The sequence below is a fragment of the Myripristis murdjan genome, chromosome 20, assembly GCF_902150065.1.
Source record: "Myripristis murdjan chromosome 20, fMyrMur1.1, whole genome shotgun sequence".
Lineage (NCBI taxonomy): Eukaryota > Metazoa > Chordata > Actinopteri > Holocentriformes > Holocentridae > Myripristis > Myripristis murdjan.
In genome coordinates, this window is record NC_043999.1 from 17,421,739 (window position 1) to 17,446,744 (window position 25,006).

Genomic DNA, 25,006 nt, shown 5'->3' on the forward strand with positions numbered 1-25,006 from the left:
AATTATTTGAGGTATATCGATATAATTGTTGAAACTGACTGAAATAATGCATTTTATCACTGTAACATATTTGGCCATATCGCCCAGCCCTGAGCAATGAGAGAACGTGAAGCCAGCCTGCAGCTAGAAATATAAATTTATATAAAAAGATGGGCTCCTGTCATATTAGATCTGAGCATAAAAATCACCGAGATGTGTTGTAACATGCATCTGGATCATGTATGTAATGACTGCAATGTTTGATGCAGCTCATCGTGTCTATGTTTATTTGCCGATTATTTATTTATTCCCCCACACTGATTTATTTTATTTCACTTAATTTTATTATCTACAGCTTTCCCTCACTTTGTTTTATTTTATTATCTACAACCATTCCCAAAAAAATTACCCTTCTTCTGTTTATATATATATATATATATATATATATATATATATATATATGTGTGTGTGTGTGTGTGTGTGTGTGTGTGTGTTATTTTATTTCTTTTTTTGGCATTTCTGCTTTATCTGACAGTGACAGTAGAGACAGCCAAAAAACACAGTAAGTTAATTTTCAATGTTTAAATTAAAAAAAAAAAAAAAAAAAAAAAAAAAAATTGAGAAGGTTGCTGTCCAAAGCAACACAAAACAGAACATACAGACATAAATTGTTGAGTGTTTTTCAGCTTTTTTCTGCACCCTTGAGGCTCATTTGTGGGTTTAAGTGTCACTTTGTGTGAACATCTCTATACATTTTGGAGAAACTGAAATTACAGGACAGCCCACCGCTCACTACATAACCTTGCCTCCTGCACGACAAGCAAAATAACCCAGAGCTCTGGATCATATCTAAATTTTGACCCATCTTAAACAAGGCCCTAATTACGACTGCAACGTTCTATATGCAGCACATATGAACAGTGAATTATATTATACAGCTGCCTCAGAATGCAGCATGTGCAGAGAGGAAAAGGAAATAAGGAGTCAGCTGATTTTTAGTCGCTATGGGAAAAAAGCTCACATGAAAATGGATCCCATGAGATTGTGACACACAAATAGATACAGCAGAGGTGTGTGTGTGCATGAGTGTGTGAGAAAAAGAGAGAGAGAGACAGAGAGCCAGACTGACTGACCATTATTGTGTGGGCATGTGAGATCCCCTTTGACTGAGGGGTGGACTGTCCATGCTACTGGTGTGTGAGTATGAGGATGAGATACTGTGTGTGTGTGTGTGCATATGTGCGTATGTGTGTGTGTGCGTGAGTGAGAGAGAGAGAGAAAGAGAGAGAGAGAGAGAGACAGAGACAGAGTCACACTGTATGTTGATACCATCAGTGTCTGAATATGTGCATGAAATCCTGTGTGTGTGTGTGTGTGTGTGTGTGTGTGCACGTCCTGACCTCATGCTCAGGAGAGAGCTGCTCCATGTCTGCCCGGAGACACCTGAGACCAGGCAGGAAGTGGTTGACCATCAGCTCCTCAGAAATGACTGCACACGGAAAGTTAAGGAAGAACAACAACGCAAACACAGGACAGAGTTTAAAACGCCCTTACATGGCAAATCCACAACCCCTCACAACACCGTCAGTGAATACACTGCTAATGTGCATGACTGTCAACAATATGCTGGGTAAATCACACTGGCATTTTCGGACTAAAAGCCTGTCATTCACACTAATGTGCCCAAAATGCCTAAAATCCCCCATTGAGCACATGTAGGATTACACACATGGCCTGCACATGCTCGATGCTAAACTACGACCTGCACGACAACCCTGCATCAGTGTTTTCAAAGAGCTCCCCATCCACACTACAACACCAGACCAGCATTTTCCAACTTACTTACAGACTGGAGCGTGTTTTCAGTTTTCAACACAATTTCAGCTTTGTTGTCAGCAACTGAAAATCCTCATAAACTTCATTTTGAAATACTTCCCTTTGCTTGTGTCAAGATTCTAGCACTCACTACAATGCTATGGTGCAAACGTCACCCGTCTGGCACCAAAAGAGGTTACGACAACCCGTTAAGTGCATCTGCAGCATGTTATTTAGCCCAGCCTTGGTGTACGCCTGTGTCCTGCCACCTGTCACAGCAAGTGAAGCTATATGGGGCGGCATGGTGAAGCAATCCATTTTTTAAATTTATTTTATGGATGTGAATGTGACATTTCATAGCTTTCTTGCTGATTACAAGAGAAGGGAGTGCAGTGGGAGGTAAAGCCGCTGAGGTTAGGGCTATACCTCCAGTACACTACTGTACTGTGAAATAACAGCCTGACAAAGACCCGCAGGCCCCAACCTCAGACCAGCTGTGTGTGTGTGTGTGTGTGTGTGTGTGTGTGTGTGTGTGTGTGTGTTGGGAGAGGAGATGGGGGAGAGAGAAAGGGACATAGAGAGAGAGAGAAAGAAAAAGTAAAGGAAGGGGAAGAGTGAGGGGAGAAAGTCACAAGAGACAGAAACAGAAATAGAGGAGGCAGAGAGAGAGAGAGAGAGAGAGAGAGAGTGAGAGAGCAAGAGCGAGAGAGAGAGTGAGAGCGAGAGCGAGAGCGAGAGAGAGAGTGAGAGCGAGAGCGAGAGAGAGACACGTGCATGCGTACAGACCCAAGAACTATGCTGGGAACTGCAACCATGGACTGGACTTGATGTTCACTTTGTTTCCTTTACTCTCTCTCTCTCTCTTTCTCTCTCATCCTTTCCTTTGCTAAACCAACCCTGTAATTATCTCTAGCCCCAAAATGGAGGCAGCTTATTTTCCCTTTCTCCTCCTGCCAACAGGACAAGAAAACACTGCCAACACACACACACGCATACATACGCATACACACACGCATACACACAGGGACCAAAGCCCCCGCTGATGTGTGTGACACAGACACACACATGCACATGCGCAAACACACACTCGCGCGCACGGCTCAGCCACAATCGCCGGGCTTTCGGACACATCTGACCAGTGCAGCGAGCGTTTGACCTAAAGGCTGTTATTGTAAAGGCCTCCCCTCTGACTCACTGCTAGGACAGCTATGAAAACCCTCCGCTGAACCCCGGCCAGCCTCCAGATAGACTTCTAGTAAATCCTTTGGAAACACATAGTTACAGTAGATGTGTGAGGGAGTCGGCCCCTCGGCAAATATGGGCTACATATTTTTCCCCTGAAGGTCCACAAGGTTATCAAAGTAACAGTGTATGGACAGTGTTAGGACTCTGGAAAGTAAAATCCTTCAAAGAAAAAAATAAAAGCATTTTAATTAGTTTTACTTAATTCCTTAAAAAAAAAAAAAAAAAAAAAAAGATACAGCTTGTCTATTGTGGTTTTAATGCTAAAACTATATGAACCAGGATTTACTGACTACACAAATAAGGAAATAAGTAAATACATATAAAGGAGCTCACCTACTCAGTATGAAGCGTAATTAATGTGTTCATATTGTCAAATGTGTTAATGTGTTTGTATTCCAAAACTTTTTATTTTATTTCAAAGTAGACAAGCATTTTAGCTTGTCTACTTTGTTGCATTTTTCCAAATTAATTAAAATAATAAATAATAATAAATTAATTAAAAGTAAAGTAAAATAAAATAAAAGTACACAACTTTAACAGGGTTTTCATGACTCCGGGAAGTACTACTTTCTCCTCAGTGCTGGGCAGTTTACTGTGACCCATGACCGGTGGAAGGATACAGCAGCAGGAGAGGGCGCTGTAGGCCTCGAACAGCTGGGTGGCGATGTCAATCCTCTTGCTCTCCACCGCCTGGCTGTTATTTGACAGCGCTAGCTTGTGAAGATGTGGCAGTACGACTGGAGGGATGAAAAACAACAGGCTTGTGAGACTTGCTTTTTATATGTATATGCGAGAATGTGTGTTTATGAAAAAAGACAGCTTTGAAGGAAAAATCCCAGGGTGATTTTTTCATCTTCCACTGCTTTTAGTTAAAGATATTTTAGAATCAGAACCTCTCGAGCTTGTTAACTCCCATTCAATTCCAAATGACATATAAAACAGCTCCCTATGCTTCTGATCAATAACATCATGCTGTAAACTTTTAGCTTTTTGAGTCTCAGTCACCATTTATATGCATTCTGACATCTTACAATAGGTGAGTGGGTGTCTTACTCCAGCTCTCTGCTTCTCCCGTTTTGCATCTCTCAGCCAATAGCTGACATTGTCTGCTGTGACACTAAAACCAGCCTTCTCTAATCACAGAGCAAACAGCTAAACCAAAGCTAGACAACAGTTATGGTCTGGAAATTGCAGCTTAAAATTTGCTACCTCCTCTTTACTAGGAGTACCTCATAATATTTAGAGAGTTTGCGTCAAAACATTTACTTTGAAAAACACATGTGAGAGAAAAATAGCCAATACCTCATAACATGATAAAACTGCCAGAAAACAATCTGTAGTGATTGAACAATCCACAATGACGTAAACCAGTAAGGGGACGGAGGAAACTGAATCCGGTTGGAAATGCACTTAAAGCATGACTCAACATTGTTGTTGTGTGAATGTGCGTTTTATGTCTTTGTTGTGGTCTTTTACGTACACTCGTCTCTGAAGCGCGGCTCTGCATTGGGTCCGACTCGTCCAAAGGTCCTTATGATCTCCATGTGTAAAGAGTGCTGATCTTGGTACTGAGGGTCTTCTAGGAACGACGCCAGCTGCATCTTCACACGCTCAAGCAGCTACACACACACACACACACACACACACACAGTCATGTTTCCATCACTTCGGAGGACATTACATTGACTTACATTCATTTCCTGGAGTTTTATCCTAACCTTAACCCTAACCACTACCTGCCTAACCCCTAACCCTAACCCTAACCTTAACCTAACCCTAAAGTTATCTTAGCTTTAAATCAAGTCTTCACCCTAAAATTAATGATTTTCACTAAGGGGACTTGCTTTTTGTCCCCATACGGGAGGCGAGTCCCCACAACATGACTGTGTAAACAGATTTATGTCCCCACAACATTAGCAATATCTAGACCACAAACACACACAAATACATTTGGATATGCCAAGCTTTTAAAATTATCCATGTTTGTGCATGTTAACTGCATTAAGTATGTTGTAGCTGGACATTAAGTTTCCTACCTCTTTTTGTGTGACGGTCTCCATGATGGTCCCAAAGGCAGGAATAGTGGATATCCTCACTGAGCTAAAGGTGACAGGAGAGCAACACACAGTTCTAACACAGTTCAAGAGGTCAAGACCGCTAAGCCAATAGTGAGTGTACCACTCTTGTAAGTATTGAGCACACAGGCATCAGTCAGTCTTGACTCAAACACTATTTGGAAATCATTGTTGCCATTTAAAACACCAGACGGGTGGGGTTTCATGCATTTGCATATGGTGTCAGCTGGCCTACCCATGCGCAAATAAATCAAGGCTTTATCCAAACATAGTAATTACCTGCTAATGTGTGCTTGATGACAGAGGTGCTTACCCCTCTTTTGACACAGACACTGAAAAGTTTAGCTTGCGTCCAATACAGTAAACTGGCTGTAACGTGTGATCATAGGTTATTGAAGTTGAAATCAACTGTCAATGCCAGTTGGACGACATGCCTGCACTACCTCTACACTTCACTGACTGCCACAAATTTACTCATATTTTTTATAACTTTTTTGCTCTGGCAACTGAAACTTTTTGGTTTTCGTTTTAACAGTTCAAATGGTCATTGGCCAATCACCAAAGCCCCTATTTGTGATTTTGTTCTATGGCCCACTGATCGGTGTGCCCCTATTTGTCGATGATATGAAGCTCCCTAAACTGACTTTTAATACCGTCCCGTATCTATGCTTTAAACCCCACCTATCTGCCGTAAGAACACATAACCATATCCCACCAAGTCCTGAACTATTTTATCTGCAGTATCAATAATTAACTCATAAGAATATGAACCACATTCACAATTCATAACTGCATGTATTCCCACTGAGTGATTTTACAGTGGAGTCCAAAAGTCCAATACCAGGAAGTCTTGTGTTTTATCAGTTATCAAAGACCTAATGCAATTTTTTAGTCAGATGATATTTCTCAAGCAAGATAACATATTTTTTCCCACATATATAAGTTAAAATTTGTCAATCTTTGGTATGTCTAACATTTACCTTGGTCATACCTTCAGAGTTTCAGCGTCCACATTATTCCAGCTCTCTTTTAGAAGATCACAGAGAGTGTCTCATGATGTCACAGTAAGTTTCGCCTATTTCCTTTTTTTATTTTGCCCAAAGATGTTCACAGTGCAGTTGAGGTCTGCTGACTGTGGAGGGAGAGCCATGCAAGTCATTGTCCTGCTGCAGAATGAATCCTCTTCCACAGAAAGGCAGAAAGGATGGCCTCTACAGAACAGAGTGGTGCTTCTCTCTGGTCAACGTGCAGCTCATCCTGTGTGAGTCGCCACCTCCGGAACAGGCAAAACATCCTCACACCTGAAGATTTCCACCGCCAAACCTGACTGTAGGTTTTATGCGCTGTCTAATCCGACCGTCTCCTTAAATAAGTTCTCCCATTGCAACTTTGAAGTTCAAACTATGCTTCAACTGAGAACAAGACTTTCTTCCATTCTTCGGCGGTGAAATTCTAGTATTGTTTGGCCTTTGCTAAACCTTTAGACTTTGTTCTGTCGTCTATGAAGTGGTTTGGAAACTGCGCCTCTCCCATTTAGGCCACAGCTTGCCAATGGACTTTTGACTGCTTTTACTAACTGGAATAGGGCATCTTGGATGCAGATTCTGTTTTGTCTTGTAAAGTTGCTAGCTTGATACACTGGTCCTCAGATGGTGTGGTCACTTTAGTTCTGCCTGGTCTTGCTTTGGATGAAAATATTCTTGGTTTGTGAAAACCTCTCCAGCGTGTGTTGTACTGTGTTCATAGACATTTTCAATTAAGCCGCAATTTGGCACTGGGATAGTTTTTGAGCACTCAAGAGAAAAAATTTGGCCACCAAACTGCTTCACTAAGCTCTTCTGATATAGTTACGAAAAACTGGAAAATATTTTTTAATGAGGTTAAAGCACTGGCAGTATCAACAATAATGCATATAGGACCAAACTGATTTAGCCCATATCTGGTATTTGTTAAAAAACCAAAACAAGTCCAACTGTGTATTAGGAGCATACATGTGTTCATATCATAACAAAATATATGGTGTTACAACAATTTGAGAAAACCTTACCAAATGGTAATAAATAAATGGAGATATCAACTGAGTTAAAAATTTGGATTAGTTTTTGATAAATAATGAAAAACAGTTGTTGCTAGAGGAATCAGACTTTTTGGACCCACTGTAACTTTTGAAGAACAGCTAAGAACACTTGGGTTAAAGGGATTACATCTCTCTGAAGAGAGATAATCTAATGCCCAAACCCGTTGAACTTGATGACACACCGCTGTGCCATACATAATACACACAATAATGCATAACACAAACATCTGACATTATTCGGTGCTTGAAATGCAGTGTGTTGTAAGCAAGGTTAAGGGGTGATGTTAGATAATCATTCCAGTGTCAGTAGGGACAGAAAATCAAAACATGAACTCTGATTCAATTAAGAGATAGATACACGTGGGACGTCTAGGTACATGTGGGGTGGCCACCATTTTGAAAGACTACCATTAACACAAAGCAGATGTTCAGATTTGGTTCATCAAACTAATACTGTATTTGAATCTACCAGCTGGGGAGACGTGTTTGTTAGTGTGTGTGTATCTATAGAGAGAAGGAGGAGATGGAGAAGGGCTGCATTCCAACAGTGCGGACAATGACTTCCAAGCCTCGTCTTCTTTCTTACATTCACACTCTGATATGAAAACATCAAGACAGATCTAATCAAGAACACGAGCGCTGGATAAATACTGGCAGCTCAAATTTGTTTTCCCCCCACTCATCTGGTTGATTTGATCGTTTCATTACTGTCAAAGCCCCGCCTCAGAAACCCAACTGTCTGTCTGTTTTAGACGACAATAAAAAGAGCAATTTTGTGCCATGGGGAAGAACAAAGAGCAGAATTGATCCAAATTAATATGTTTAGCCAATCAATGTGTTTCCAGACCAGCGGAGGATGAAGACAGCAGATGCGGGCAGAGAGACAAATCACTTTAGGCCTGCATATCCCCCTCCGCTGAATTGTGATCAGAGCTGCCACGTCAACCGAATAAGAATTTCAGCTGTATTGAAGGGTTTTTGTGTTATGTGGTGCCTAAGCTTTTTTTTTTTTTTTTTTATTCTTTGCAAACTGAATTTGTATGGGAAACACTGCTTCACACTGTATGGATGCAGCCCGTATAATGAGAATGTTGACAGAGAGGTTTTCTTGTGTCGATTGACTCACAATTCAGGCCCACTGCACAGAGTTATAAGGGCCGGGGCCGCCCGGCGATCTACTAACGCTTCACTCATGCCTCGAAGAATCAACTGCAAACCCACCACACAGCAGGACGAGAGGGAGAGAGAGTGAGAGAGAGAGAGAGGGAGAGGTAGAGAGAGTGGGAGGAGAGACAGCAGTTGAAAAGATAGAGGGAGAGTGACAGAGATGGGAGCGCGAGGAGGGAGGATACAGAGAGAAAGAGTGACAGGAAAAAAAAGGAAAAAGATGGGGTGAAGATAACCAACCAACAGCTGACAGGTCGGTCAGGAGGAGGGGTCCTGCTTCAAAGGAGTGGGGTAGGGAGGAGCAGGAGGAGGAGGGGGAGGGGTTACAGATGAGCATGCTGGGATTGTGCTGCATGCAGACAACTCGATGCACGAGTCTGGCAGGAGGACGCAACGAGAGTTAGTGTCGGTTAGTGTCGCAGACGGATGAGGCGACAAGAGCGAGTGTTGGTTAGTGTCGCCGACTGGCCGATGATGCGCACATGCACGGTGTTAGTGGTGACACTGGTTATGGTGACGCGCCGCCCACGACGCAGCCTACGCCTCAGCCGGAGCAACACAAACACTGACATTCATTCTAAAAATGTCCCTCAGTGACAATTCTGCCAGTTGGACACTACTGCAACAATTACTCATCTTTGAACATATTAAAACACTTTTTCCTGTGAATTCAACATCTGTATCCACTCATCAACACCAACATTGGATAATTCGATGATCAGTGATGATATTTATCTTGTGAGTTATCTGGTTTTGTGCTGAATTTGCTCCTCTAAGGCACAGACTGGTGTCAGCGTGGCGGTTCTCTAAGTCAGGCAGCAGGGAGAAGGGGGGAGAGAGACGCGGCGCGGTGGTTTATTGTCGTCGTCGTTGTTGTTGTTCCACTTACATTTCAGGGTCGGAGGACAGTGTGATGAGAGCCGGCACCACTCTCTGAGCTACCAGCGTCTCATTCACCCCCTTCACCAGCAGCTGATCGGATTGGACAGAGCCAGCCGTGATGTCACAGAGGTGGGCGTGGCATTGGGACAAGAGCGAGCAACACCGCCGATAGATAAAGAGAGAAAAGAAAAAAAAAGAAAGAAAAAACAGAAAGGGGAGGAAAAAAGAAAACAAATACAAAAAAGATAGAAAGAAAGTGATATACAATGACAAGAACTGTAGCTGCAAGGCACGGAACGGCACTGCATGTAACAAGCAGGGGTGTATGCACACACACACACTCATACATACACACACACACACACACACACACACACACACATACATACAGACAGACACACGCACACTCACACAGACACACACACACACACACACAACACACAAAGGAAATGGCAAAGCCAGCATAGCTCAACTGCACATATACTGTAACAACGAGGTGAGAATAAGGCTGTAGGCCCTCTCCACAGACTCTAGGTCAGATTTTTTTTTTTTATTTCATTAACCTTATGTTGATAATACATTTGATGGTTTTCTCATCTGATCTGGGATCTGTGGTAGGGGACCACCAAGTTTTGACAATGGTGGACAGCTATACCACTATGGAATGGTGACAGCGAGGTGTTGGGGAAAGGGGAAGTACTTCACAATAAAGGGACAGAGGGAAACATGAATATAGCCTACCACTCCTCCTCACCCCAGTATACAGTAGGTCAACACTGGCCTGGTTCCACTCCTATCACTAGATCCTTATTCCAAAAGCTATCCGTTCAGTGTGCACCGATCTCCGAGGACAGGGAGATGTGATTTAGCATGGCGGATTCCCATCACTTAAGCCAAGACTTTTGGGGTACGAAAAAGCAAGAAAATAACACAGGGAATCTGCCATCTCTCATTAAAAACTGTTAGGAATCTAAAAAAAAATGCTGATAAAAATCAATATGCTTGTGTCTTGAGAAGAGTGAAAAAGAAGAGGCTGTGATACTGAATCAGACTTTGAGGACACTGACCTGAACCTTTTTGTTACACACAGCAGCTCCTTAAGTAATCAATTTATATTCACAACAGTGATCAGTGCAGACTGAAAGGTTTGATGCAAAGGAAGGTCTAGTGATAGGATTGGAGCCAGGACGCTGATGCGGGCTGGGTTACGGGGATTTTTCATCACACTTACAGGACACCAGCTGAATATTTAATGTATGTTAAAGAGCAGCAATAGCAAGCAGAGCTAGTGCATATAGATAGGCAAACATAAAATAGTATTTAAGTACATGCTAGGGCTGCACAATTGACTATAATTGTACATACAACTTTAATTTCCGTTATTAATATTACATGCCATTTAATTTAAAATGTTTACTGTAGCTGGAGATATTCAATACGTTGATATAAGATGCCAAAAATAGTGATAAATATATAAGTACAAATAGTTATGATTACAATATACATCAAAATAATTAAAAATACCATTTCAGCCATAATCGTGCAGCCCTAATACATTCTGCTAATATACAGTACATCTTATGGTATAGTGCTTTATTCTTGTGAGGACGTGTCTCAAGAAAAATGTGAAATTAATTAAACAAATAAATAAATGAATCAAATATATCTGTGAATTATTTTATTAACACTGAAAACAACATTTTAGGTAGCATTCTATGCCAATATTACAATTACAGCAAAAGACCTCTCAATGGTGAGCATTTGAATATGTATCTGTGTGTGTACGTGTGTGCATGTGTGTGTGTGTCATACCTCAAACATCCGTGCAGCAGTACACCGGACCAGTGCCGAGGTGTGGACCACCCCGTACCACAGAACAGTCAGCAGCAACTCATGATACACCGGGTTGGCCCTGGAAAAACAACAACACATAAATATATGCAATAAATAAATAAATATAAGCTAATGTAAGTATAAGATCATATTTAGGATAGCTCTTAGGAAAAAGCCATGTAAATGCAATGTGAATCCAATTTTAAATTTTGATGCAATGGATGTAATGGTCAGACTACTTCACTTGGATATTGTTAAAACCAATTAAAACGTACAGAAAAAAAAATGTGCTGTAGAATGTAACTGCTAATTTCATATTTGATTTGTTTCCTGATGTCATAAGTGTGGAGATCTGTTAGTGTGTGTGTGTGTGTGTGTGTGTCTCACCCCAGCTCTACAAAGGAGGCCTTCAGGCTGTCGAGAGGTGCATGGGACAGAGAAAGGGTCGTCATAACGTCTTCTAGGAAACCCACCAGCAGCTTGCGATCCTCCTCCTATTCACAAGTGATAGTGCTCATGTTTTATAAGTCACACCAACACATTCTTACGATGTAATTCAGGCATAAGCATAGTGCAAAAGCATAAGCGCAAAAACCTTAGAAAAGGATGCTATTTCCAAAAGCACACAACTTGTTTCTGTACTTTGTCTGCAGCAATGTACTGCTGTAAACATCGCTTGTTGACAAATTATTTCTGTGAGTGACGTGTTATTTTGTGTACCCACATCAAAACAATAACATGGCGTTCCATTTTAGCATGGATTTCCCCTTAAAAATATAGAGAGAGACCATTAATGTGGTTTACATGCTCTCAACATAACACACAACAGAGCTTCAGGGAATGTGCTTGAATATGGCTTCACATGACTGTGTATATTATAAATAATTTGAATGATGGTTTAAGTGACATCTCTTGGTATGTTTTTTTTTTTTTTTTTTTTTTTTTAAATTGTTCCAGGTACAGTGTAAAAATCCTTACAAGATGACACAATACAACACGCATATGACAAATAAAGTGCTACTTTTAAATATTCAAAACACAGTCAACTACTATCTGGCTGCTGTCTAACATTAACTTACCTGATTATAACATGTCAGCACTCCAGTAGCGTAGATGGGGACTGTGGCCTTAGTGAGAATACCATTCCCTGCTGTAGCATCTGATATAAAGAGGAAAAACAGACGGATAGATAGACCAAAAGACAATAAATGCTATGTGCACATGCAGCCATTCAGATTTCTCAGCTTGTTTTACATGTTGCTGCATCAGACCTCAACTGCAGCTCAGTTACACTGTCAGATATTATCAATCTGTGATGTCTGATGCATTTATTGTGTGAGGAAGTATTTTAATTTTCATTTTTGGTGTACCCACTCTCCCCTCAACCTGCCTTGTGTACCTCTGCTTTAGCTAGTAATTTCCTACATTTCCCAGAATGCTGTTCAACAAACCCTGTGGAGCATTTTTGCATCCAGTCAAAGGTAGTGGAAAAATGGTCTATGGTAACTAGTTCCATTGTAGCCATTCTGTAAGTATCTCACTGCGCACATTTGCCCAGTTATGCAGGCAAATAAGAAACATACACCACAGCACAACAAAATAGGCCCAAAAATGCAAAAATACAGCGTGTCTACCAGCGTGTAACCTACAAAACTATTTAAACAAATCAAGACATAATGCCTTGTACTGCAGTCGACCTTCCTGTGCTGTGTATTCTGTAATATAGCTGGTCTGTAAAGGATGACACTTGTGGTTTCAGAAAAAATCAACTGAAAACTATGTGATATAATATAGAATATGATAAATGAGCGGTAGAATAAACAAGGATCTAAGTTAGGATGATGACAATGTAAAGTCATGATGATCTGGACGGAGACTGGGCCTCGATGTACGCCAAAACACATTTCATAAACAGCCACAATACCAAAGCTAAATCACTTGGCAGCCAGTTGAGACCAAGCGCCTCTTATAACTACAGAAACATGTCCGGAATGAGACAAAAAGAGGGGCACACCCATATCTGACTCCAAATAGCCTGTTTACACCAACAGTGTGCGTGTGTGTGCGTGTGTGTCTTTGCTCCACTTACCAACATTCTCCTCGGAGAGCCGGAGGATCTCTTGAAACTGTGGTTTAACCTGAAAGAGTGCGAGCCAAAAGGAAGGATAAACAAAATACCACCACTACCTTTTAAAACTCTATTACCATTTAAATGATATCATTTAGAGCACTCAATAGCCCAGACAAGCTTTTTATTGGCTATGAGAGGTCAGAGAATGGTGAAGTGGTTAAGACCGCCGCCCTTGGAAACACAATGAACCTATGATGGATTCAAACTTTGCCTCAGTACACTGTCAGTAATTCCCTTCTCTCTAGTCTTTATGAGTGCAGCTGGTTAAAATAAAGTCAGCAGGAATTTAGTAATTATAACAATAAAAGTGCACTAACACTTTCTAATTGCTCAGGTTGAGGAGGTGGAGAGTACGTGTGACAGGACTGAGTGAAGGTATGTTGACATAAAAAACCCCATTAAAACCAGACTGCTGTGTTAGCACATATTGTTAAAACAACACTTTTTGAATAAAATACTTGACTTAACCACTGCACTTAAAAAAAAAGCTTGTCTTCTGAGGCAACCTATCGCTTTTTGTGTCTGTCCATGATCGTCGTCCAGAGACGCAATCGCAATTTGCTTTCCTGCTCTTCTATTTTCCTCTCTTTTTTTATGTATCAGTCATTTTTTGTTCATGTTGTCCCTAGAGGGCTTTTAGAGGGAGAATCCTTAGAGCCTCTCTCAAAGGGATCATCCTCTCCCCCTTACTGAATGGCACAACTATCCTTAGGAGCAATTCTCCAATATCTCTCATTACCAATGAATGCTCTATTACATTTATCACAGCCTTTCCAGATTTCTTCACTCAAATTAGTCTCTCCTGATTGAAATAAGATAATCATGCAAAGGAGAACAGTACAGCACAGCACAGCACAGATTCTGCAATCAATAAAACAACATATAATCAAAAAAAGCTGCATTTCAGTTAATAATGATTAAATAAACACCACAAAGTATTCCTCAGGTTATTTTTTTACTAATGTGCGTGATCATAGCCGTTACAAGATTTTACCTTAGTGTTGGTGAAGATCTTGCCGAAGGTACGACAGAACCTCCAGAAGAAGCGAGAGAACTCATGGACGCAGGTTGATGAGGTCACATTGATGCGACCCACTATCTCTATCAGCTGGGGAAGGCTGGAGACAGAGCAGACAGAAGGAACCGAGGGAATCTATCTTAAAGTCTCTCATGTATTTGTTGGATATTTGCAAGTGTGTGTATAGTATCCTGAAATACTCCCATCTGGATGTGTCTGCAGTGTGCATTCATGCATATTCATGTTGTTTCATGTTTGTTCTGATGTCTCTGTGTGTGTGTGTTTTATTGCATTTCTCACAGTTGGTTGACCACCCATAGCAGGCTGTCCCAGCCGGTGGTTCCCTCATGTTCTAGCTGGTGGTCGTAGAGCAGCAGCAGGGCGCTCAGCATCTCCCTGCTGCCTATGATCGTCGCCACATCCTGGAGGGGAGATGCTGGCCTGGGGAACCGGGTCACTGGAGGGTCAGAGACATAAAACAAAGACAGGAACTTAAGAGATGTAGGCCTGCTAAATGAAATATCACCATAAACCCAGTAGACTTGCAAAGTGGATGGGATTATACTTGGCAGCCAGGGTTCAAGTTCATTTTCTTAAATGTGTTGTTACAGAGCAGCCTGCTTAAGCATTTCAAGCACTTGGAAGCATCTGGAATTCTCCCAGCTGAATCATCAGTACAAAACCAAACATCAGCTGCACTGAAATAATTCAGGTTCATTGAAAGAAATGATCAAAGGTACATGTCTGTGTGCATAAGAGACTGTTAGGAGATAAGTCAACTTGGAGTCCCACAGTGCATCGCCTTAAGAAGCAGCCAAACACCAAACTTAAATTTCTGTTGCCAGCATTGTTTAATTTGAGCTTTGAGCTGACTTTATACACATTTTTGGATCACTTCAAGGACTATGTTCCTGACTGCAACCACCAATCTGGAATACAATATAATATTATACTGAATATATTTTGCACATAATTTGTGGATTTAGTTAAGGTTCTCACCATAGTAACGGTTGATGAACGGGTACTGTATTATTTAGTGCAATTTGACAAACCAAATGGACAGAAGAATGTGATTTCTCAGAGACTAAGCTGAGACATTTGAAACCGATGGTCATAACATAACCCTGCAGTACTGTTTATCTATCCAGGAGACTCTTGTGATTCGATGTTGAGTAATAGTGCGGTTATGGTTGAAAGTCAAATTCCAAATTAGGAAAAACAATAGGGGGAAACACAATCCAGCAATTTGAAGTGCTATCCTAACTCTACCCCCCCTATATGCCCTCAGCTTCCCGTCCTCTGAATTAAAGTGAACATACCACCCTCTTCACCTGTGTATGTGTATGTCATCCCATGACAACTTGGCTTGGCTGATAAACTATGTATCGTTCAAGTGTGCATGTGTGTCTGTGCTCGCCCTACCCTCTATAGCAGGTATCTCTCCATGGAGTTTGGCTCTGCTGGTGAAGGGCGCGTTCTGCAGCACCACAGCAAACAGAGGTGGGATGAGAGACTGCAGCGCCGACAGGAACATGTGCAGCTTGTGTTCGTCCAGACCATGTTCCCCCTGCTGCAGAGAGGGAGGGAGGGATAGAAGGAGGAACAGGCGGGTCAGAGTCAACGAGAACCTAATCAAGGTAAGCAATTTGGTGTGAGCTTGGCGTTCGGATAATGCCTGCAACAAAAGCCCAATGAATCTAAATGTTTTTCCTTTGGACAGTGTAATCAGCAGAATCAAAGTGTTATTAGCAGAACCAAAGTAAAATTATATTTTAAAATACGTATAGTTTTCCCTATATATGTTTTCACTATTCTCTCTCTTGCTATACATATTAATACTCTTCTGCAGACCTGTTATTGAGAATAAAAACATATTTCTGCACGTCCTCTATATTGTATTTTAAAAATGATTTCCATCTCTTTTCTGTCTCATTTCTCATGTGTTTTTAGTCTTCATTATTTAAGAAATTGCAAACATTAGTAGACATAGACGAAAGTATCCCAAAAAGTAAACTAAAACATTTAATCGCAAAATAACACATGGAATACACTGAACATCACAGACTGATGACATATAATAGAGTTAGAATATCAAAGAGTGAAATTTCCTTGAATAAATTCATTTCTATATCCCACCTTAAGATGTTCAAGAGTTGACCTTGATGATTGTTTATATTTCTAAACCCATCATTTTGCAGTGTTCGTGTTTACATTTTGCTTTGCAGTGTCATTTTCCTATTTTACTATTTGTATTACGGTCAGATTTCACTATAGAGATGACCTTACTTTTGACAGTGTATCAAAAATTGCAAACTAAACATGCTGACTACATAAGAGAGCGCTTGCTTCTGGAATCCTAGACAAGCAGTTTTTGATGTGATAACAGCAGTACATCTGTTTGGATGACTCTACTGCAGTAACATAGCACATTTGGATTTTTCCTCCTCTTTGCAGAAGAGTATCTCATATGTGCAGTGCTCTTTAGGCCAGTACAGGACCAGGTGAGGGCCCTGACTGGACCAATCCAGGATACCTAACCTTCCTCCTTTACTTTGATTGGTTTCTCAATTTGCACAAGCAGGTAGAGGATGAGGAAGGCGCTCCACACCCACACGCACTTACCGTAAGCAGCTTCTCTATACGTGCCAGCAGGGAGGGGATGAGTGCAGTGTGCAGGGTGCCCAGCTCTGTGGTCCAGGCAGCAAAGGCAGGGATGAAGACCTGATGGATGGCACTGACCACCCGCTCTGAGGGATCCCCCAGTGACAGCAGCATCAGCTCAAAGCCCTAGAGGGAACACACACACACACACACACACACAGATATGGAAACAGTAGGGTTAGCTCTTATGCCTACAGTATATACTTGTACTTTTTACATGCTTATTGCATTCCACCAATATGATGATATGATGATAAAATATATCCGTGTGACTACCAAGTACAGAGAGTACATGCACAATATCCTACAGTGAGTTGAAGACACACACTGCAAACTCTAACACTACCCCCTGCAAACACACACACACACACCTGTGAGTACTTGTCTGGGTCGTCTATGTAACCCATGATAATGCCCAGGCTCTTGACCACAGCCTCTCTGACCATGTCGGCCTTGTCCTCAGCTAGCATCTGCTGCAACATGGACAACACCAGGGAGCTACGAATCTCTTTCTGCAGAGGGAGAAGGAAAGGATGAGAGACATATTTAATGTATACATAATTTTTTTTGTTTGTTTGTTTTATTTTTTTTTTTGTATATTCTTCCAGCTCATCTTTAAGTACATATGTGTGATCTCTAACTCTTGTATTGCTGCAGGGTGATGTGCATACCCAGGAAGATGACCAAACATGCACATGGTCCATAGCACATAAACACACACACACACACACACACACACACACACACACACACACACACAGAAACTATAAAATAAAACTGTGTGAGATTCATTCTCTCTAATGTTATCACCGCTCTCATTTTCTGTAATAATATCAAATTCTACAAATAAGGCCACATCCTTTTCGATTTTTGCAGTTTAATGATTTTACATGTTTTATTTGTATGCGATGTGCTTACAGGCAGGTATGGTGCTAAGGCTCCACAGGACTCTGCAACCAACAACCTCCTCTCAGGATACTTGTGGTTAATCTGAAAATGAAGCGAGAGAGTGAGAGAATGAGGCAAAGAAACAATGGTGGGAGGAGGCAGTGAAAGAGAGCGCAAACAAAGAAAGGAGGAGAGGGCAAAGATGGGAGGGCAGCCACAACGGAAAGATAATAACAACTCGAGAATCATCAACAAGTTGACCCTGTGGAAACCACAATTTGTCTTCCTAGGCAGAGATTCTCAGCCTCCTGACCGCAGGCAGCTGCTGTTGCCATGGGAGCAGATTTTGTTTATCATGAATCCGCTACATAAAGTGACCCAGGTGGCACCGAAAACAAATCGCTATCAAGTTTAAGTCTGGGACACAGCGGAAGCGATAACAGCGATTTCCAGAACCAGAACACATTGAGGAAAGGGAATTCATCTGCAATTAGTGGAAGTGGCACTCAATGGTGCAATATGTTCCAAAAACAGATGCTCTTCTACTGTACTATAAAGTAGCATATGTTTGCCTCAGATTTGAGTCCAAGTTGCAAGAATGTAAATCACTTTCATTACTAAATCAATTGAGTAGGAGACACAATAAAATAAAACAGCCAGAGGTCATTACTAGGGCTGAATGATATGTTAACAAAAAAAGCAATTATGTTCACAGATTTTGCAATTGTGATGTGATTCAAGATTTTAGTGGGATGATAACTTTGCATCATGGTTTTAATTTTCACGGTGAAAAAAAAGGAAAAACAAAAACAAAACTAAAATGATGATGATATGGTCTGCATGAAAATCTATTTTCTTATGCCTGGACAATATGCTGTGTAGGCAGGGATACTTCATTTACAGTGGTGTTTTGTCACACATTTGCCTTTAAACAAAAAATGCAATTTGGATATTGCGCTTGGCTAAATTACGATTTAGATAATATTTCAAATAATTGTCGAGCCCTAATTTTTTTACACAAGAAAATGATTTGTTTTTGGTACTTAAGTGGCACAGGTAGAGTTGTATGAATGAAAGAATAAATGAAATCCCAGAGAAAAGTTTTGGAAAAAAAAAATAGTTTGGGTAGTCTCCCCTCCTCACTTTCAAACAAAACAAACAAACAAACACTACTGATAATTATTTTGCTCCTTTTCAACATCATAATTGCTATCAGTCGTGCCAGCCTATGGACCGTACCTGTTCCCAACACTGAGGAAGTAGCTCAGCCTCAACGCGGGTGGGACCCACGTGCCTCGCAAAAGCCACACACCCCGTCAAGATCATTTGCCTGTGGGAGTGCAAATACGACGCACACAGACAGACACACACACACACACTTATAAAAATACAATACCAGCCGGAAAGAAGATAATTTAAGCAGATGAGACCAAGGTTAAACATGCCTCTCAGACCCTTGCACACACAACAGCAACCTTCAAAACTTTACCTGGTGGGGAAGGATTTTAAACAGATTTCACGCCTATCGCTATAATGCACATCTTTCGCAATGTTTCCTGTCTTCCTCTACCTCTCCTTACCTTGGGGTCAAATGGAGTGGGCTCAAATTGAATGTAACGGAGCTAATTGTTGAATTAACTGTTATTTACTAATGAATAATGTTGGACTTATAGTAGTTACATAATAGATTCTTTCATTAGTGGTGGAGAATGTGTCAAGCACTGAATATAACTCAATGCTAATACTACGCTATTTAGTGGTTTGGGTAACACAGACAAACACACACACACACACACCTCTGTTCGTCATCTGGTCTCTTAATTAGGTTGAAGAGGATGTGGAGGAGCTGGTCTCTCTCCTTAGGCTCTGGGTGAAGGCATGCTGTACACAGGATGAGAGGAATCAATTCCTAGAGAGAGAGAGAGAGAGAGAGAGGAAGAGAGAGAGACACACACAAAAACAGAAGAAGGGGCATCAGTTTGGATTAATATGTATTAGAAGAGGGAGGGTCCAGATATTACACACAACAGGGAAAGGGTCAGTAGGAGTCAACAGGTCTAGCAGGCCTGACTGTCTATGGAGTAGAGGGAAAAGGAGAAGAGGGGAAGCGACACTGAAAAATGTGAGAAAAGCAGCAATGTGGAGTATTCAACAAAGGGATCACCAAAAAAACCACAACAGAAAACGTGCAAAATGTACCATCAATATCTCGCTGGTGTTGACCTTGACTGGTTTGACTTCAAAGTCACACACATACAACAAAGATACTGCAGAAACGTACAGCGCGCACACACACACAGACATTAAGACACATGCTCCCTCACACACAAACACACAACAGTACATAGGTGCACACGGACAGACACGAACATGCCTGGCGCTCTAGTCCCCCTACTACGACAAAGCTCTTTCCCACGAGTTCAGCCTGAGTTCACAGAACCTTACAGCCCGAGGGGAACGAGCTCAGCTGCCCTTGATACAGGGCCTCCATGGCCAAATTGTGGCGAGCACTGCATTCCCGCCACACACACCCAAATTAGAGAGCACACACCAAGTTAAAAATATGTTTTTTCAAACAAACCCTGTATTTTTTTCCAGGAAGATATCATATTTTCCTGTCGAGTGTTGGCAGGAGGAGTAAAACCCCAACACTGGATGGACAGATGGACTTACGGAGAGAGACTCGGGTAAAGATAGGCTGCGATGACTCACTCGCTTAACGCTGGATCAACCCTCTGTCTGAAGTTGATGCCATGTTGGCCATCAATTCAAAAGTAAAAATATCACACTCTGGTATTGAGGGGTCATTTTAAGTGGCTGCAAGATTGGTTCAATGTGAGTGAAATCGCTCAAGCGTAAAATAACAGCAAAAACCTGCAAATTAACCAGATTCGTCTAAATGCAACTGTCACGTTCAATAATCGTCCTCACTGGACCTCTGAAAGAACCACACATCCTCACAGGAGGAAGATTTTTCTAAGACTCAACAGTAGTGGCCTGATAAAGCAAATAAATGAATAAACAAATAGCACACATCTAAAGCTTGAACCCACGGTGACCCTGTTCTATTCCGGGGTGAATTCTTCCGCTCCTGATGTGAAGACTCCTTTAGAAGGTCCTCCCCAGATTAAACATCTGACCGGCGCTGGGTAAACATTGTGGGCAGGTAGATGGACAGCATGACGCCAGACCAGCACCCAGAGGCCGGGGGGCCCGCTAGCTGACCATGTGCAAAGATCAAGGGCCACTGCATAATTTATGCTGATCAAAGTGCATCGCTTGTCCAAGACTGTTACATGATGAATGGTGGAATTTAAATGTCCACACTTGTGCGCCAACATCTATGTCCAAATGTTAATTTTTTGGTTAATCTGAATATCCCTTACTAGAAAATGTCCAACTTAACAACCAATATATTTAGGCTTAAAATTGAATGTTCCAACATTTTCTTGCCTGCCCTGACTCTCACAGAATCAAATGCTCTTAGTGAACGAGCGCTCATATTGACATTACAATAGAGTAGCCAAGGGGAACACTGGAGGTTCCAAGAGGTTAGCGATCACTATCTCTTTTAAGTTTGCATGTGTAAATGTCATTAAAATGCAGTGACAGAGCAAACTATGCCTTCAGATTTTCAATGAACAGTCTTTTGAATATCATTTGTCTCTGACTTCAGATTTTCTACACTGTCTTATCTCCTCCAAATGCCTTTCTGCTCACCCTCTTTTTCTCCTGTCCGTAAGGTGCATTATTCTTTAACTTCCAATTTCCTTTATAGAGGCAAGAGCAAGCATTCAACCAGTGTTGTCAGAGAAACCAGAATTGGGATACAAGGCACATACAGCACAGTGTAGAACTACATTACTGATCTTGTCCACTTTAACGGAGAGAAACAAATGCATCACAGCGCATCCCTGGCTTGGGGTTCGGTGGTGCCTTGTCAGCATAAAGCCTATTTTCCCCTCTTTGTGTGATCTGCATCTCCTTGCTGCAAGGTCTCTTTCACATTTAGACCTTTGTGGGCAATAAGCCAACATCTGGGAGAGGGGCTTTTATGTGGTTTGCATGTAAATCCCTTATCTCTTGTCTTGCAACAATCTTGATAAAAGTGTCCAAGCTCTTTGTCTTGTACATTAAAGATAATTAACTTAGCCAGTGGAAAAAGGGAAGTGAATCTTGACTGCATGTAGTTACTCTCTTCAAAGTGATAAGACTTCTATGGAAGCCACCTGTGTGCATGCTGTTTACATTGAATGCAACAAAGAAAACAGTCTTGAAAGTATCCCCCTTTTTGACATGTTAAAATAATGAAGACATGTTTATACACGCACAGTGTAAATGCAATGGCAAAAACCACAATGAAACATGGTGACTGGTATGTGTAAGGTATTCTCCTCCCTTCACTTATCTTAGGAATATTGCAGAAGCAAACATTCTTATCCAGAAAAGCCAGTGCTACTTCTTGGTCGGCAAAACTGTTACCCACTTGTTGTATAAGTCACAATCAAACTATTCTCACTTAAAGAACAAAATTCAAACATTACAGAGCAATAAGGTGAATGCACTTCACGCTGAGCTACAGTGCAGTATGCTGAAAAAATGTATTGTCTAATGATTTATGATGTCTGATAATAGTGCCAGGTGGTAGCCAGAGTTTTAGTGCTTTAATGGGTCACTCCACCGTTTCAACTCAAACACCTTTTGTTCTCGTGCGGGTATCACATTCTAACAACTTAAGGTGTGTCTCCAGGCTTGGGGTAGCTGGCCAAATTCTAGCTGCAGAAGGATAGTGTGAGCACTTCTCTGTGTGTGTGCGTGTGTGTGTGTGTGTGTGTGTGTGTGTGTGTGTTACATACATGGCTGATGAATCTAACGGACATGGTACAAAGTTCACACTGCTCAAGTGGGCCCTTGGTGTCTCAGTGTTCTGTTGCCTTTGATTTTTTTTTTCTTCTCCTTACTCATCAGTTTGTTTTTCCTTGATTTTGGAAAGAGCCCAAGTTCTCCATAACTGTCAGTGGATCATTAAAAAAACATAACCATGGTGATATGCAAAGCAGCCAGACAGAGGGCCAATCCAACCTGACTTACCTCTTTGAACCACCACGTTTTTTTTCTTGACCTCTTATCTCATCTTTCAACAGAGTTTTTTTTTTTTCAAATTTCAAGCCAATGGCATTTGTATATACATGAACACACTTCCATGAAACTACTTATGTGCAAACACCTGTGCAGGTGTTTCTGCTTTACAGCTTCTGGGAGTGATTGCGTGTTAACCCCTAATTTATTTTCCTAACATCTTCTGATCTGTCCACAGAGATTATGTGTTAACTCTGCACACATGCATGCGCCCACACCAACAGTCCAAGGAAGAGAGCTGGTTTACATTTAGTAAGGTTACTGGGAATCACTGCACACGCCATTTCAAGGACTCACCAACCTTCTTTCTGGATTACATTTAGTCATAACAGCACAGCAGAAGGCTGTTAGTTAGTGAACAAATTTAGAGAAGTCATACGTTTATAATTAAAATCACTCCAGACTCAGCCATTTATGGGCTGCAAGTGGTTAAAGCAGCAGCCATTAAGAACAGCAAACTAGGTGGGGAATCAGAAACCAGTCTGATAAGGATGGAGGACAGCTCTAATAGCAAAACATGACCCACTCTGATGAATACAACTGCCATCTGTAGGCTTTCACTGCAAAAATCCATATTGTTTCTTTCATAATAACAAAATAAGATAATAGTAGTCTAAAGAAACATAAATATTAGGTAATAAACTTGATTTTGGCCATATGTGTTACATTTTGAAAACTTCTGGCAAATAAGTCTTTAATGCTATTAAAAATGAGTAGGGGTGTAATGATTCAATCATCGCATTGATGCACCAATCACTAATTTGGCCAACTCACCTGCATCAATCTGCTAAAAGAAACCAATGGAATGAGCAACTTTATTTTAGGCTTGAAACAATATGAAATGCTTTGAATCCGATTTGTTAAAAACAACCTACTGTTGTCGTGATCTCACAGAACACTATGAGTATCAAACTTGAATCAAACCCAATCATTCCAAACAAGAAAAAATTGTTCTTAAATCAAATCACAAACTAGTGAATAGTGAATCAAACTGAATCTCTGTCAAGCCAAAAGTTTACACCCCTACAAAAGAACGCTTCTGGCACGTGAAAGCCTAATTGACAGCAGTTGTTGCCAAAAGACACCAGGGCCAGCCTTCTGTATTTTTGGTTATGGATCAGGTGAGAGAACCATGCAGATGACAGCGTGAGAGACTCACCTGGCACAGATGCGCAACCATTCTCTAGTAGCAGAGAGGCATGCACAAGAGCGAGAGAATGAGTGAGAAGAAAAGAGAAGGACAAAAAGAAACCAGTGAGAGCAAAAGGATAGAAAAAGTGGAGTGGGGGGAAAAAACAGCAGGAGAGAAGGAGGAGAAATGACACTGGTGAAAAAAAAAAATTGGCTCTGTCAAGAGATGTGAAATACCCAAAACAATAGATACAGACAGGGCAGCCAGGTAATTTGCACATTACATCTATGAGGTTAGCACTGCTACCAGTCTATATTTATGCCTGTTAGCACTGAAAGGTTGTTAATTTCTCTCACTGTACAGTTTGTTGGCAGCAGACAGTCAAATCTGTAAAAGGCAACAAGGATAAAGACGGTACAGTGTGTGTAGCATAAACACAATCATTTTGAGACATTAGTTAAATTACCATAAACAAACAAGACTACTGCCAAGACTGGAAGCCTCTACTGGTCTCAACACTGCATTTTTCATAGCGTGACAATGGGTTTTGGGTGATATGTGGAGCTGTAGGTGTGGAGAACTACTGCAGTTTTAGACGGTGATGAAAATAGCCCTGAGGCCAGCATATCATTTACAGCACGCCCAAATTCTTACACTGACATTAACCTTAATAAACCCAGACTTAACGATCTCTAATCAGTTTAACAACATTGGTATAAAACTGTGACTCTAAAAATTGATCCGGCGGGCTCTGTACCTGCAGCTCAGTGATACTGATTGTGATTTAATTTTTCAGTGATTTCTGCTTTATGGCACAAATCAATCATATCTGTAAAAATCAATGTTTTATGGCACAAATCAGGAAGAGTGTGTCCTTTTTCAGTGCAAACACAGTTAAAGCTTTTCTCACAGTGGAAGATGGTGGAATTGGAATTGGTTGTGTTAGTATTTCAATGCAAACAGT

The 25,006-nt window shown here is 41.2% G+C and overlaps 1 protein-coding gene across 4 annotated transcripts in view; it reads right to left on the reverse strand.

Moving 5' to 3' along the window:
• The window catches only part of relch (RAB11 binding and LisH domain, coiled-coil and HEAT repeat containing), a 47,375-nt gene that overhangs the window by 3,677 nt on the left and 18,692 nt on the right, over positions 1-25,006 (reverse strand). The window contains exons 1-19 of one of the 4 annotated variants that reach the window (XM_030079153.1): positions 24,399-24,419; positions 24,070-24,093; positions 19,568-19,680; positions 19,011-19,101; positions 17,802-17,873; positions 17,255-17,395; positions 16,845-17,009; positions 15,645-15,792; positions 14,523-14,679; positions 14,199-14,322; positions 13,163-13,211; positions 12,153-12,232; positions 11,461-11,567; positions 11,053-11,152; positions 9,248-9,330; positions 5,076-5,139; positions 4,520-4,658; positions 3,660-3,776; positions 1,380-1,468 (exon numbers count right to left, since the gene is read on the reverse strand). In XM_030079153.1, coding sequence (XP_029935013.1) covers positions 1,380-1,468; positions 3,660-3,776; positions 4,520-4,658; positions 5,076-5,139; positions 9,248-9,330; positions 11,053-11,152; positions 11,461-11,567; positions 12,153-12,232; positions 13,163-13,211; positions 14,199-14,322; positions 14,523-14,679; positions 15,645-15,792; positions 16,845-17,009; positions 17,255-17,395; positions 17,802-17,873; positions 19,011-19,101; positions 19,568-19,680; positions 24,070-24,090 — 1,860 coding nt within the window. In that variant the 5' untranslated portion in view covers positions 24,091-24,093; positions 24,399-24,419. Of the gene's footprint in view, positions 1-1,379; positions 1,469-3,659; positions 3,777-4,519; positions 4,659-5,075; positions 5,140-8,317; positions 8,401-9,247; positions 9,331-11,052; positions 11,153-11,460; positions 11,568-12,152; positions 12,233-13,162; positions 13,212-14,198; positions 14,323-14,522; positions 14,680-15,644; positions 15,793-16,844; positions 17,010-17,254; positions 17,396-17,801; positions 17,874-19,010; positions 19,102-19,567; positions 19,681-24,069; positions 24,094-24,398; positions 24,420-25,006 lie in introns of those variants that run through there. The other 3 variants (XM_030079150.1, XM_030079152.1, XM_030079151.1) reach the window with 3 other exon arrangements.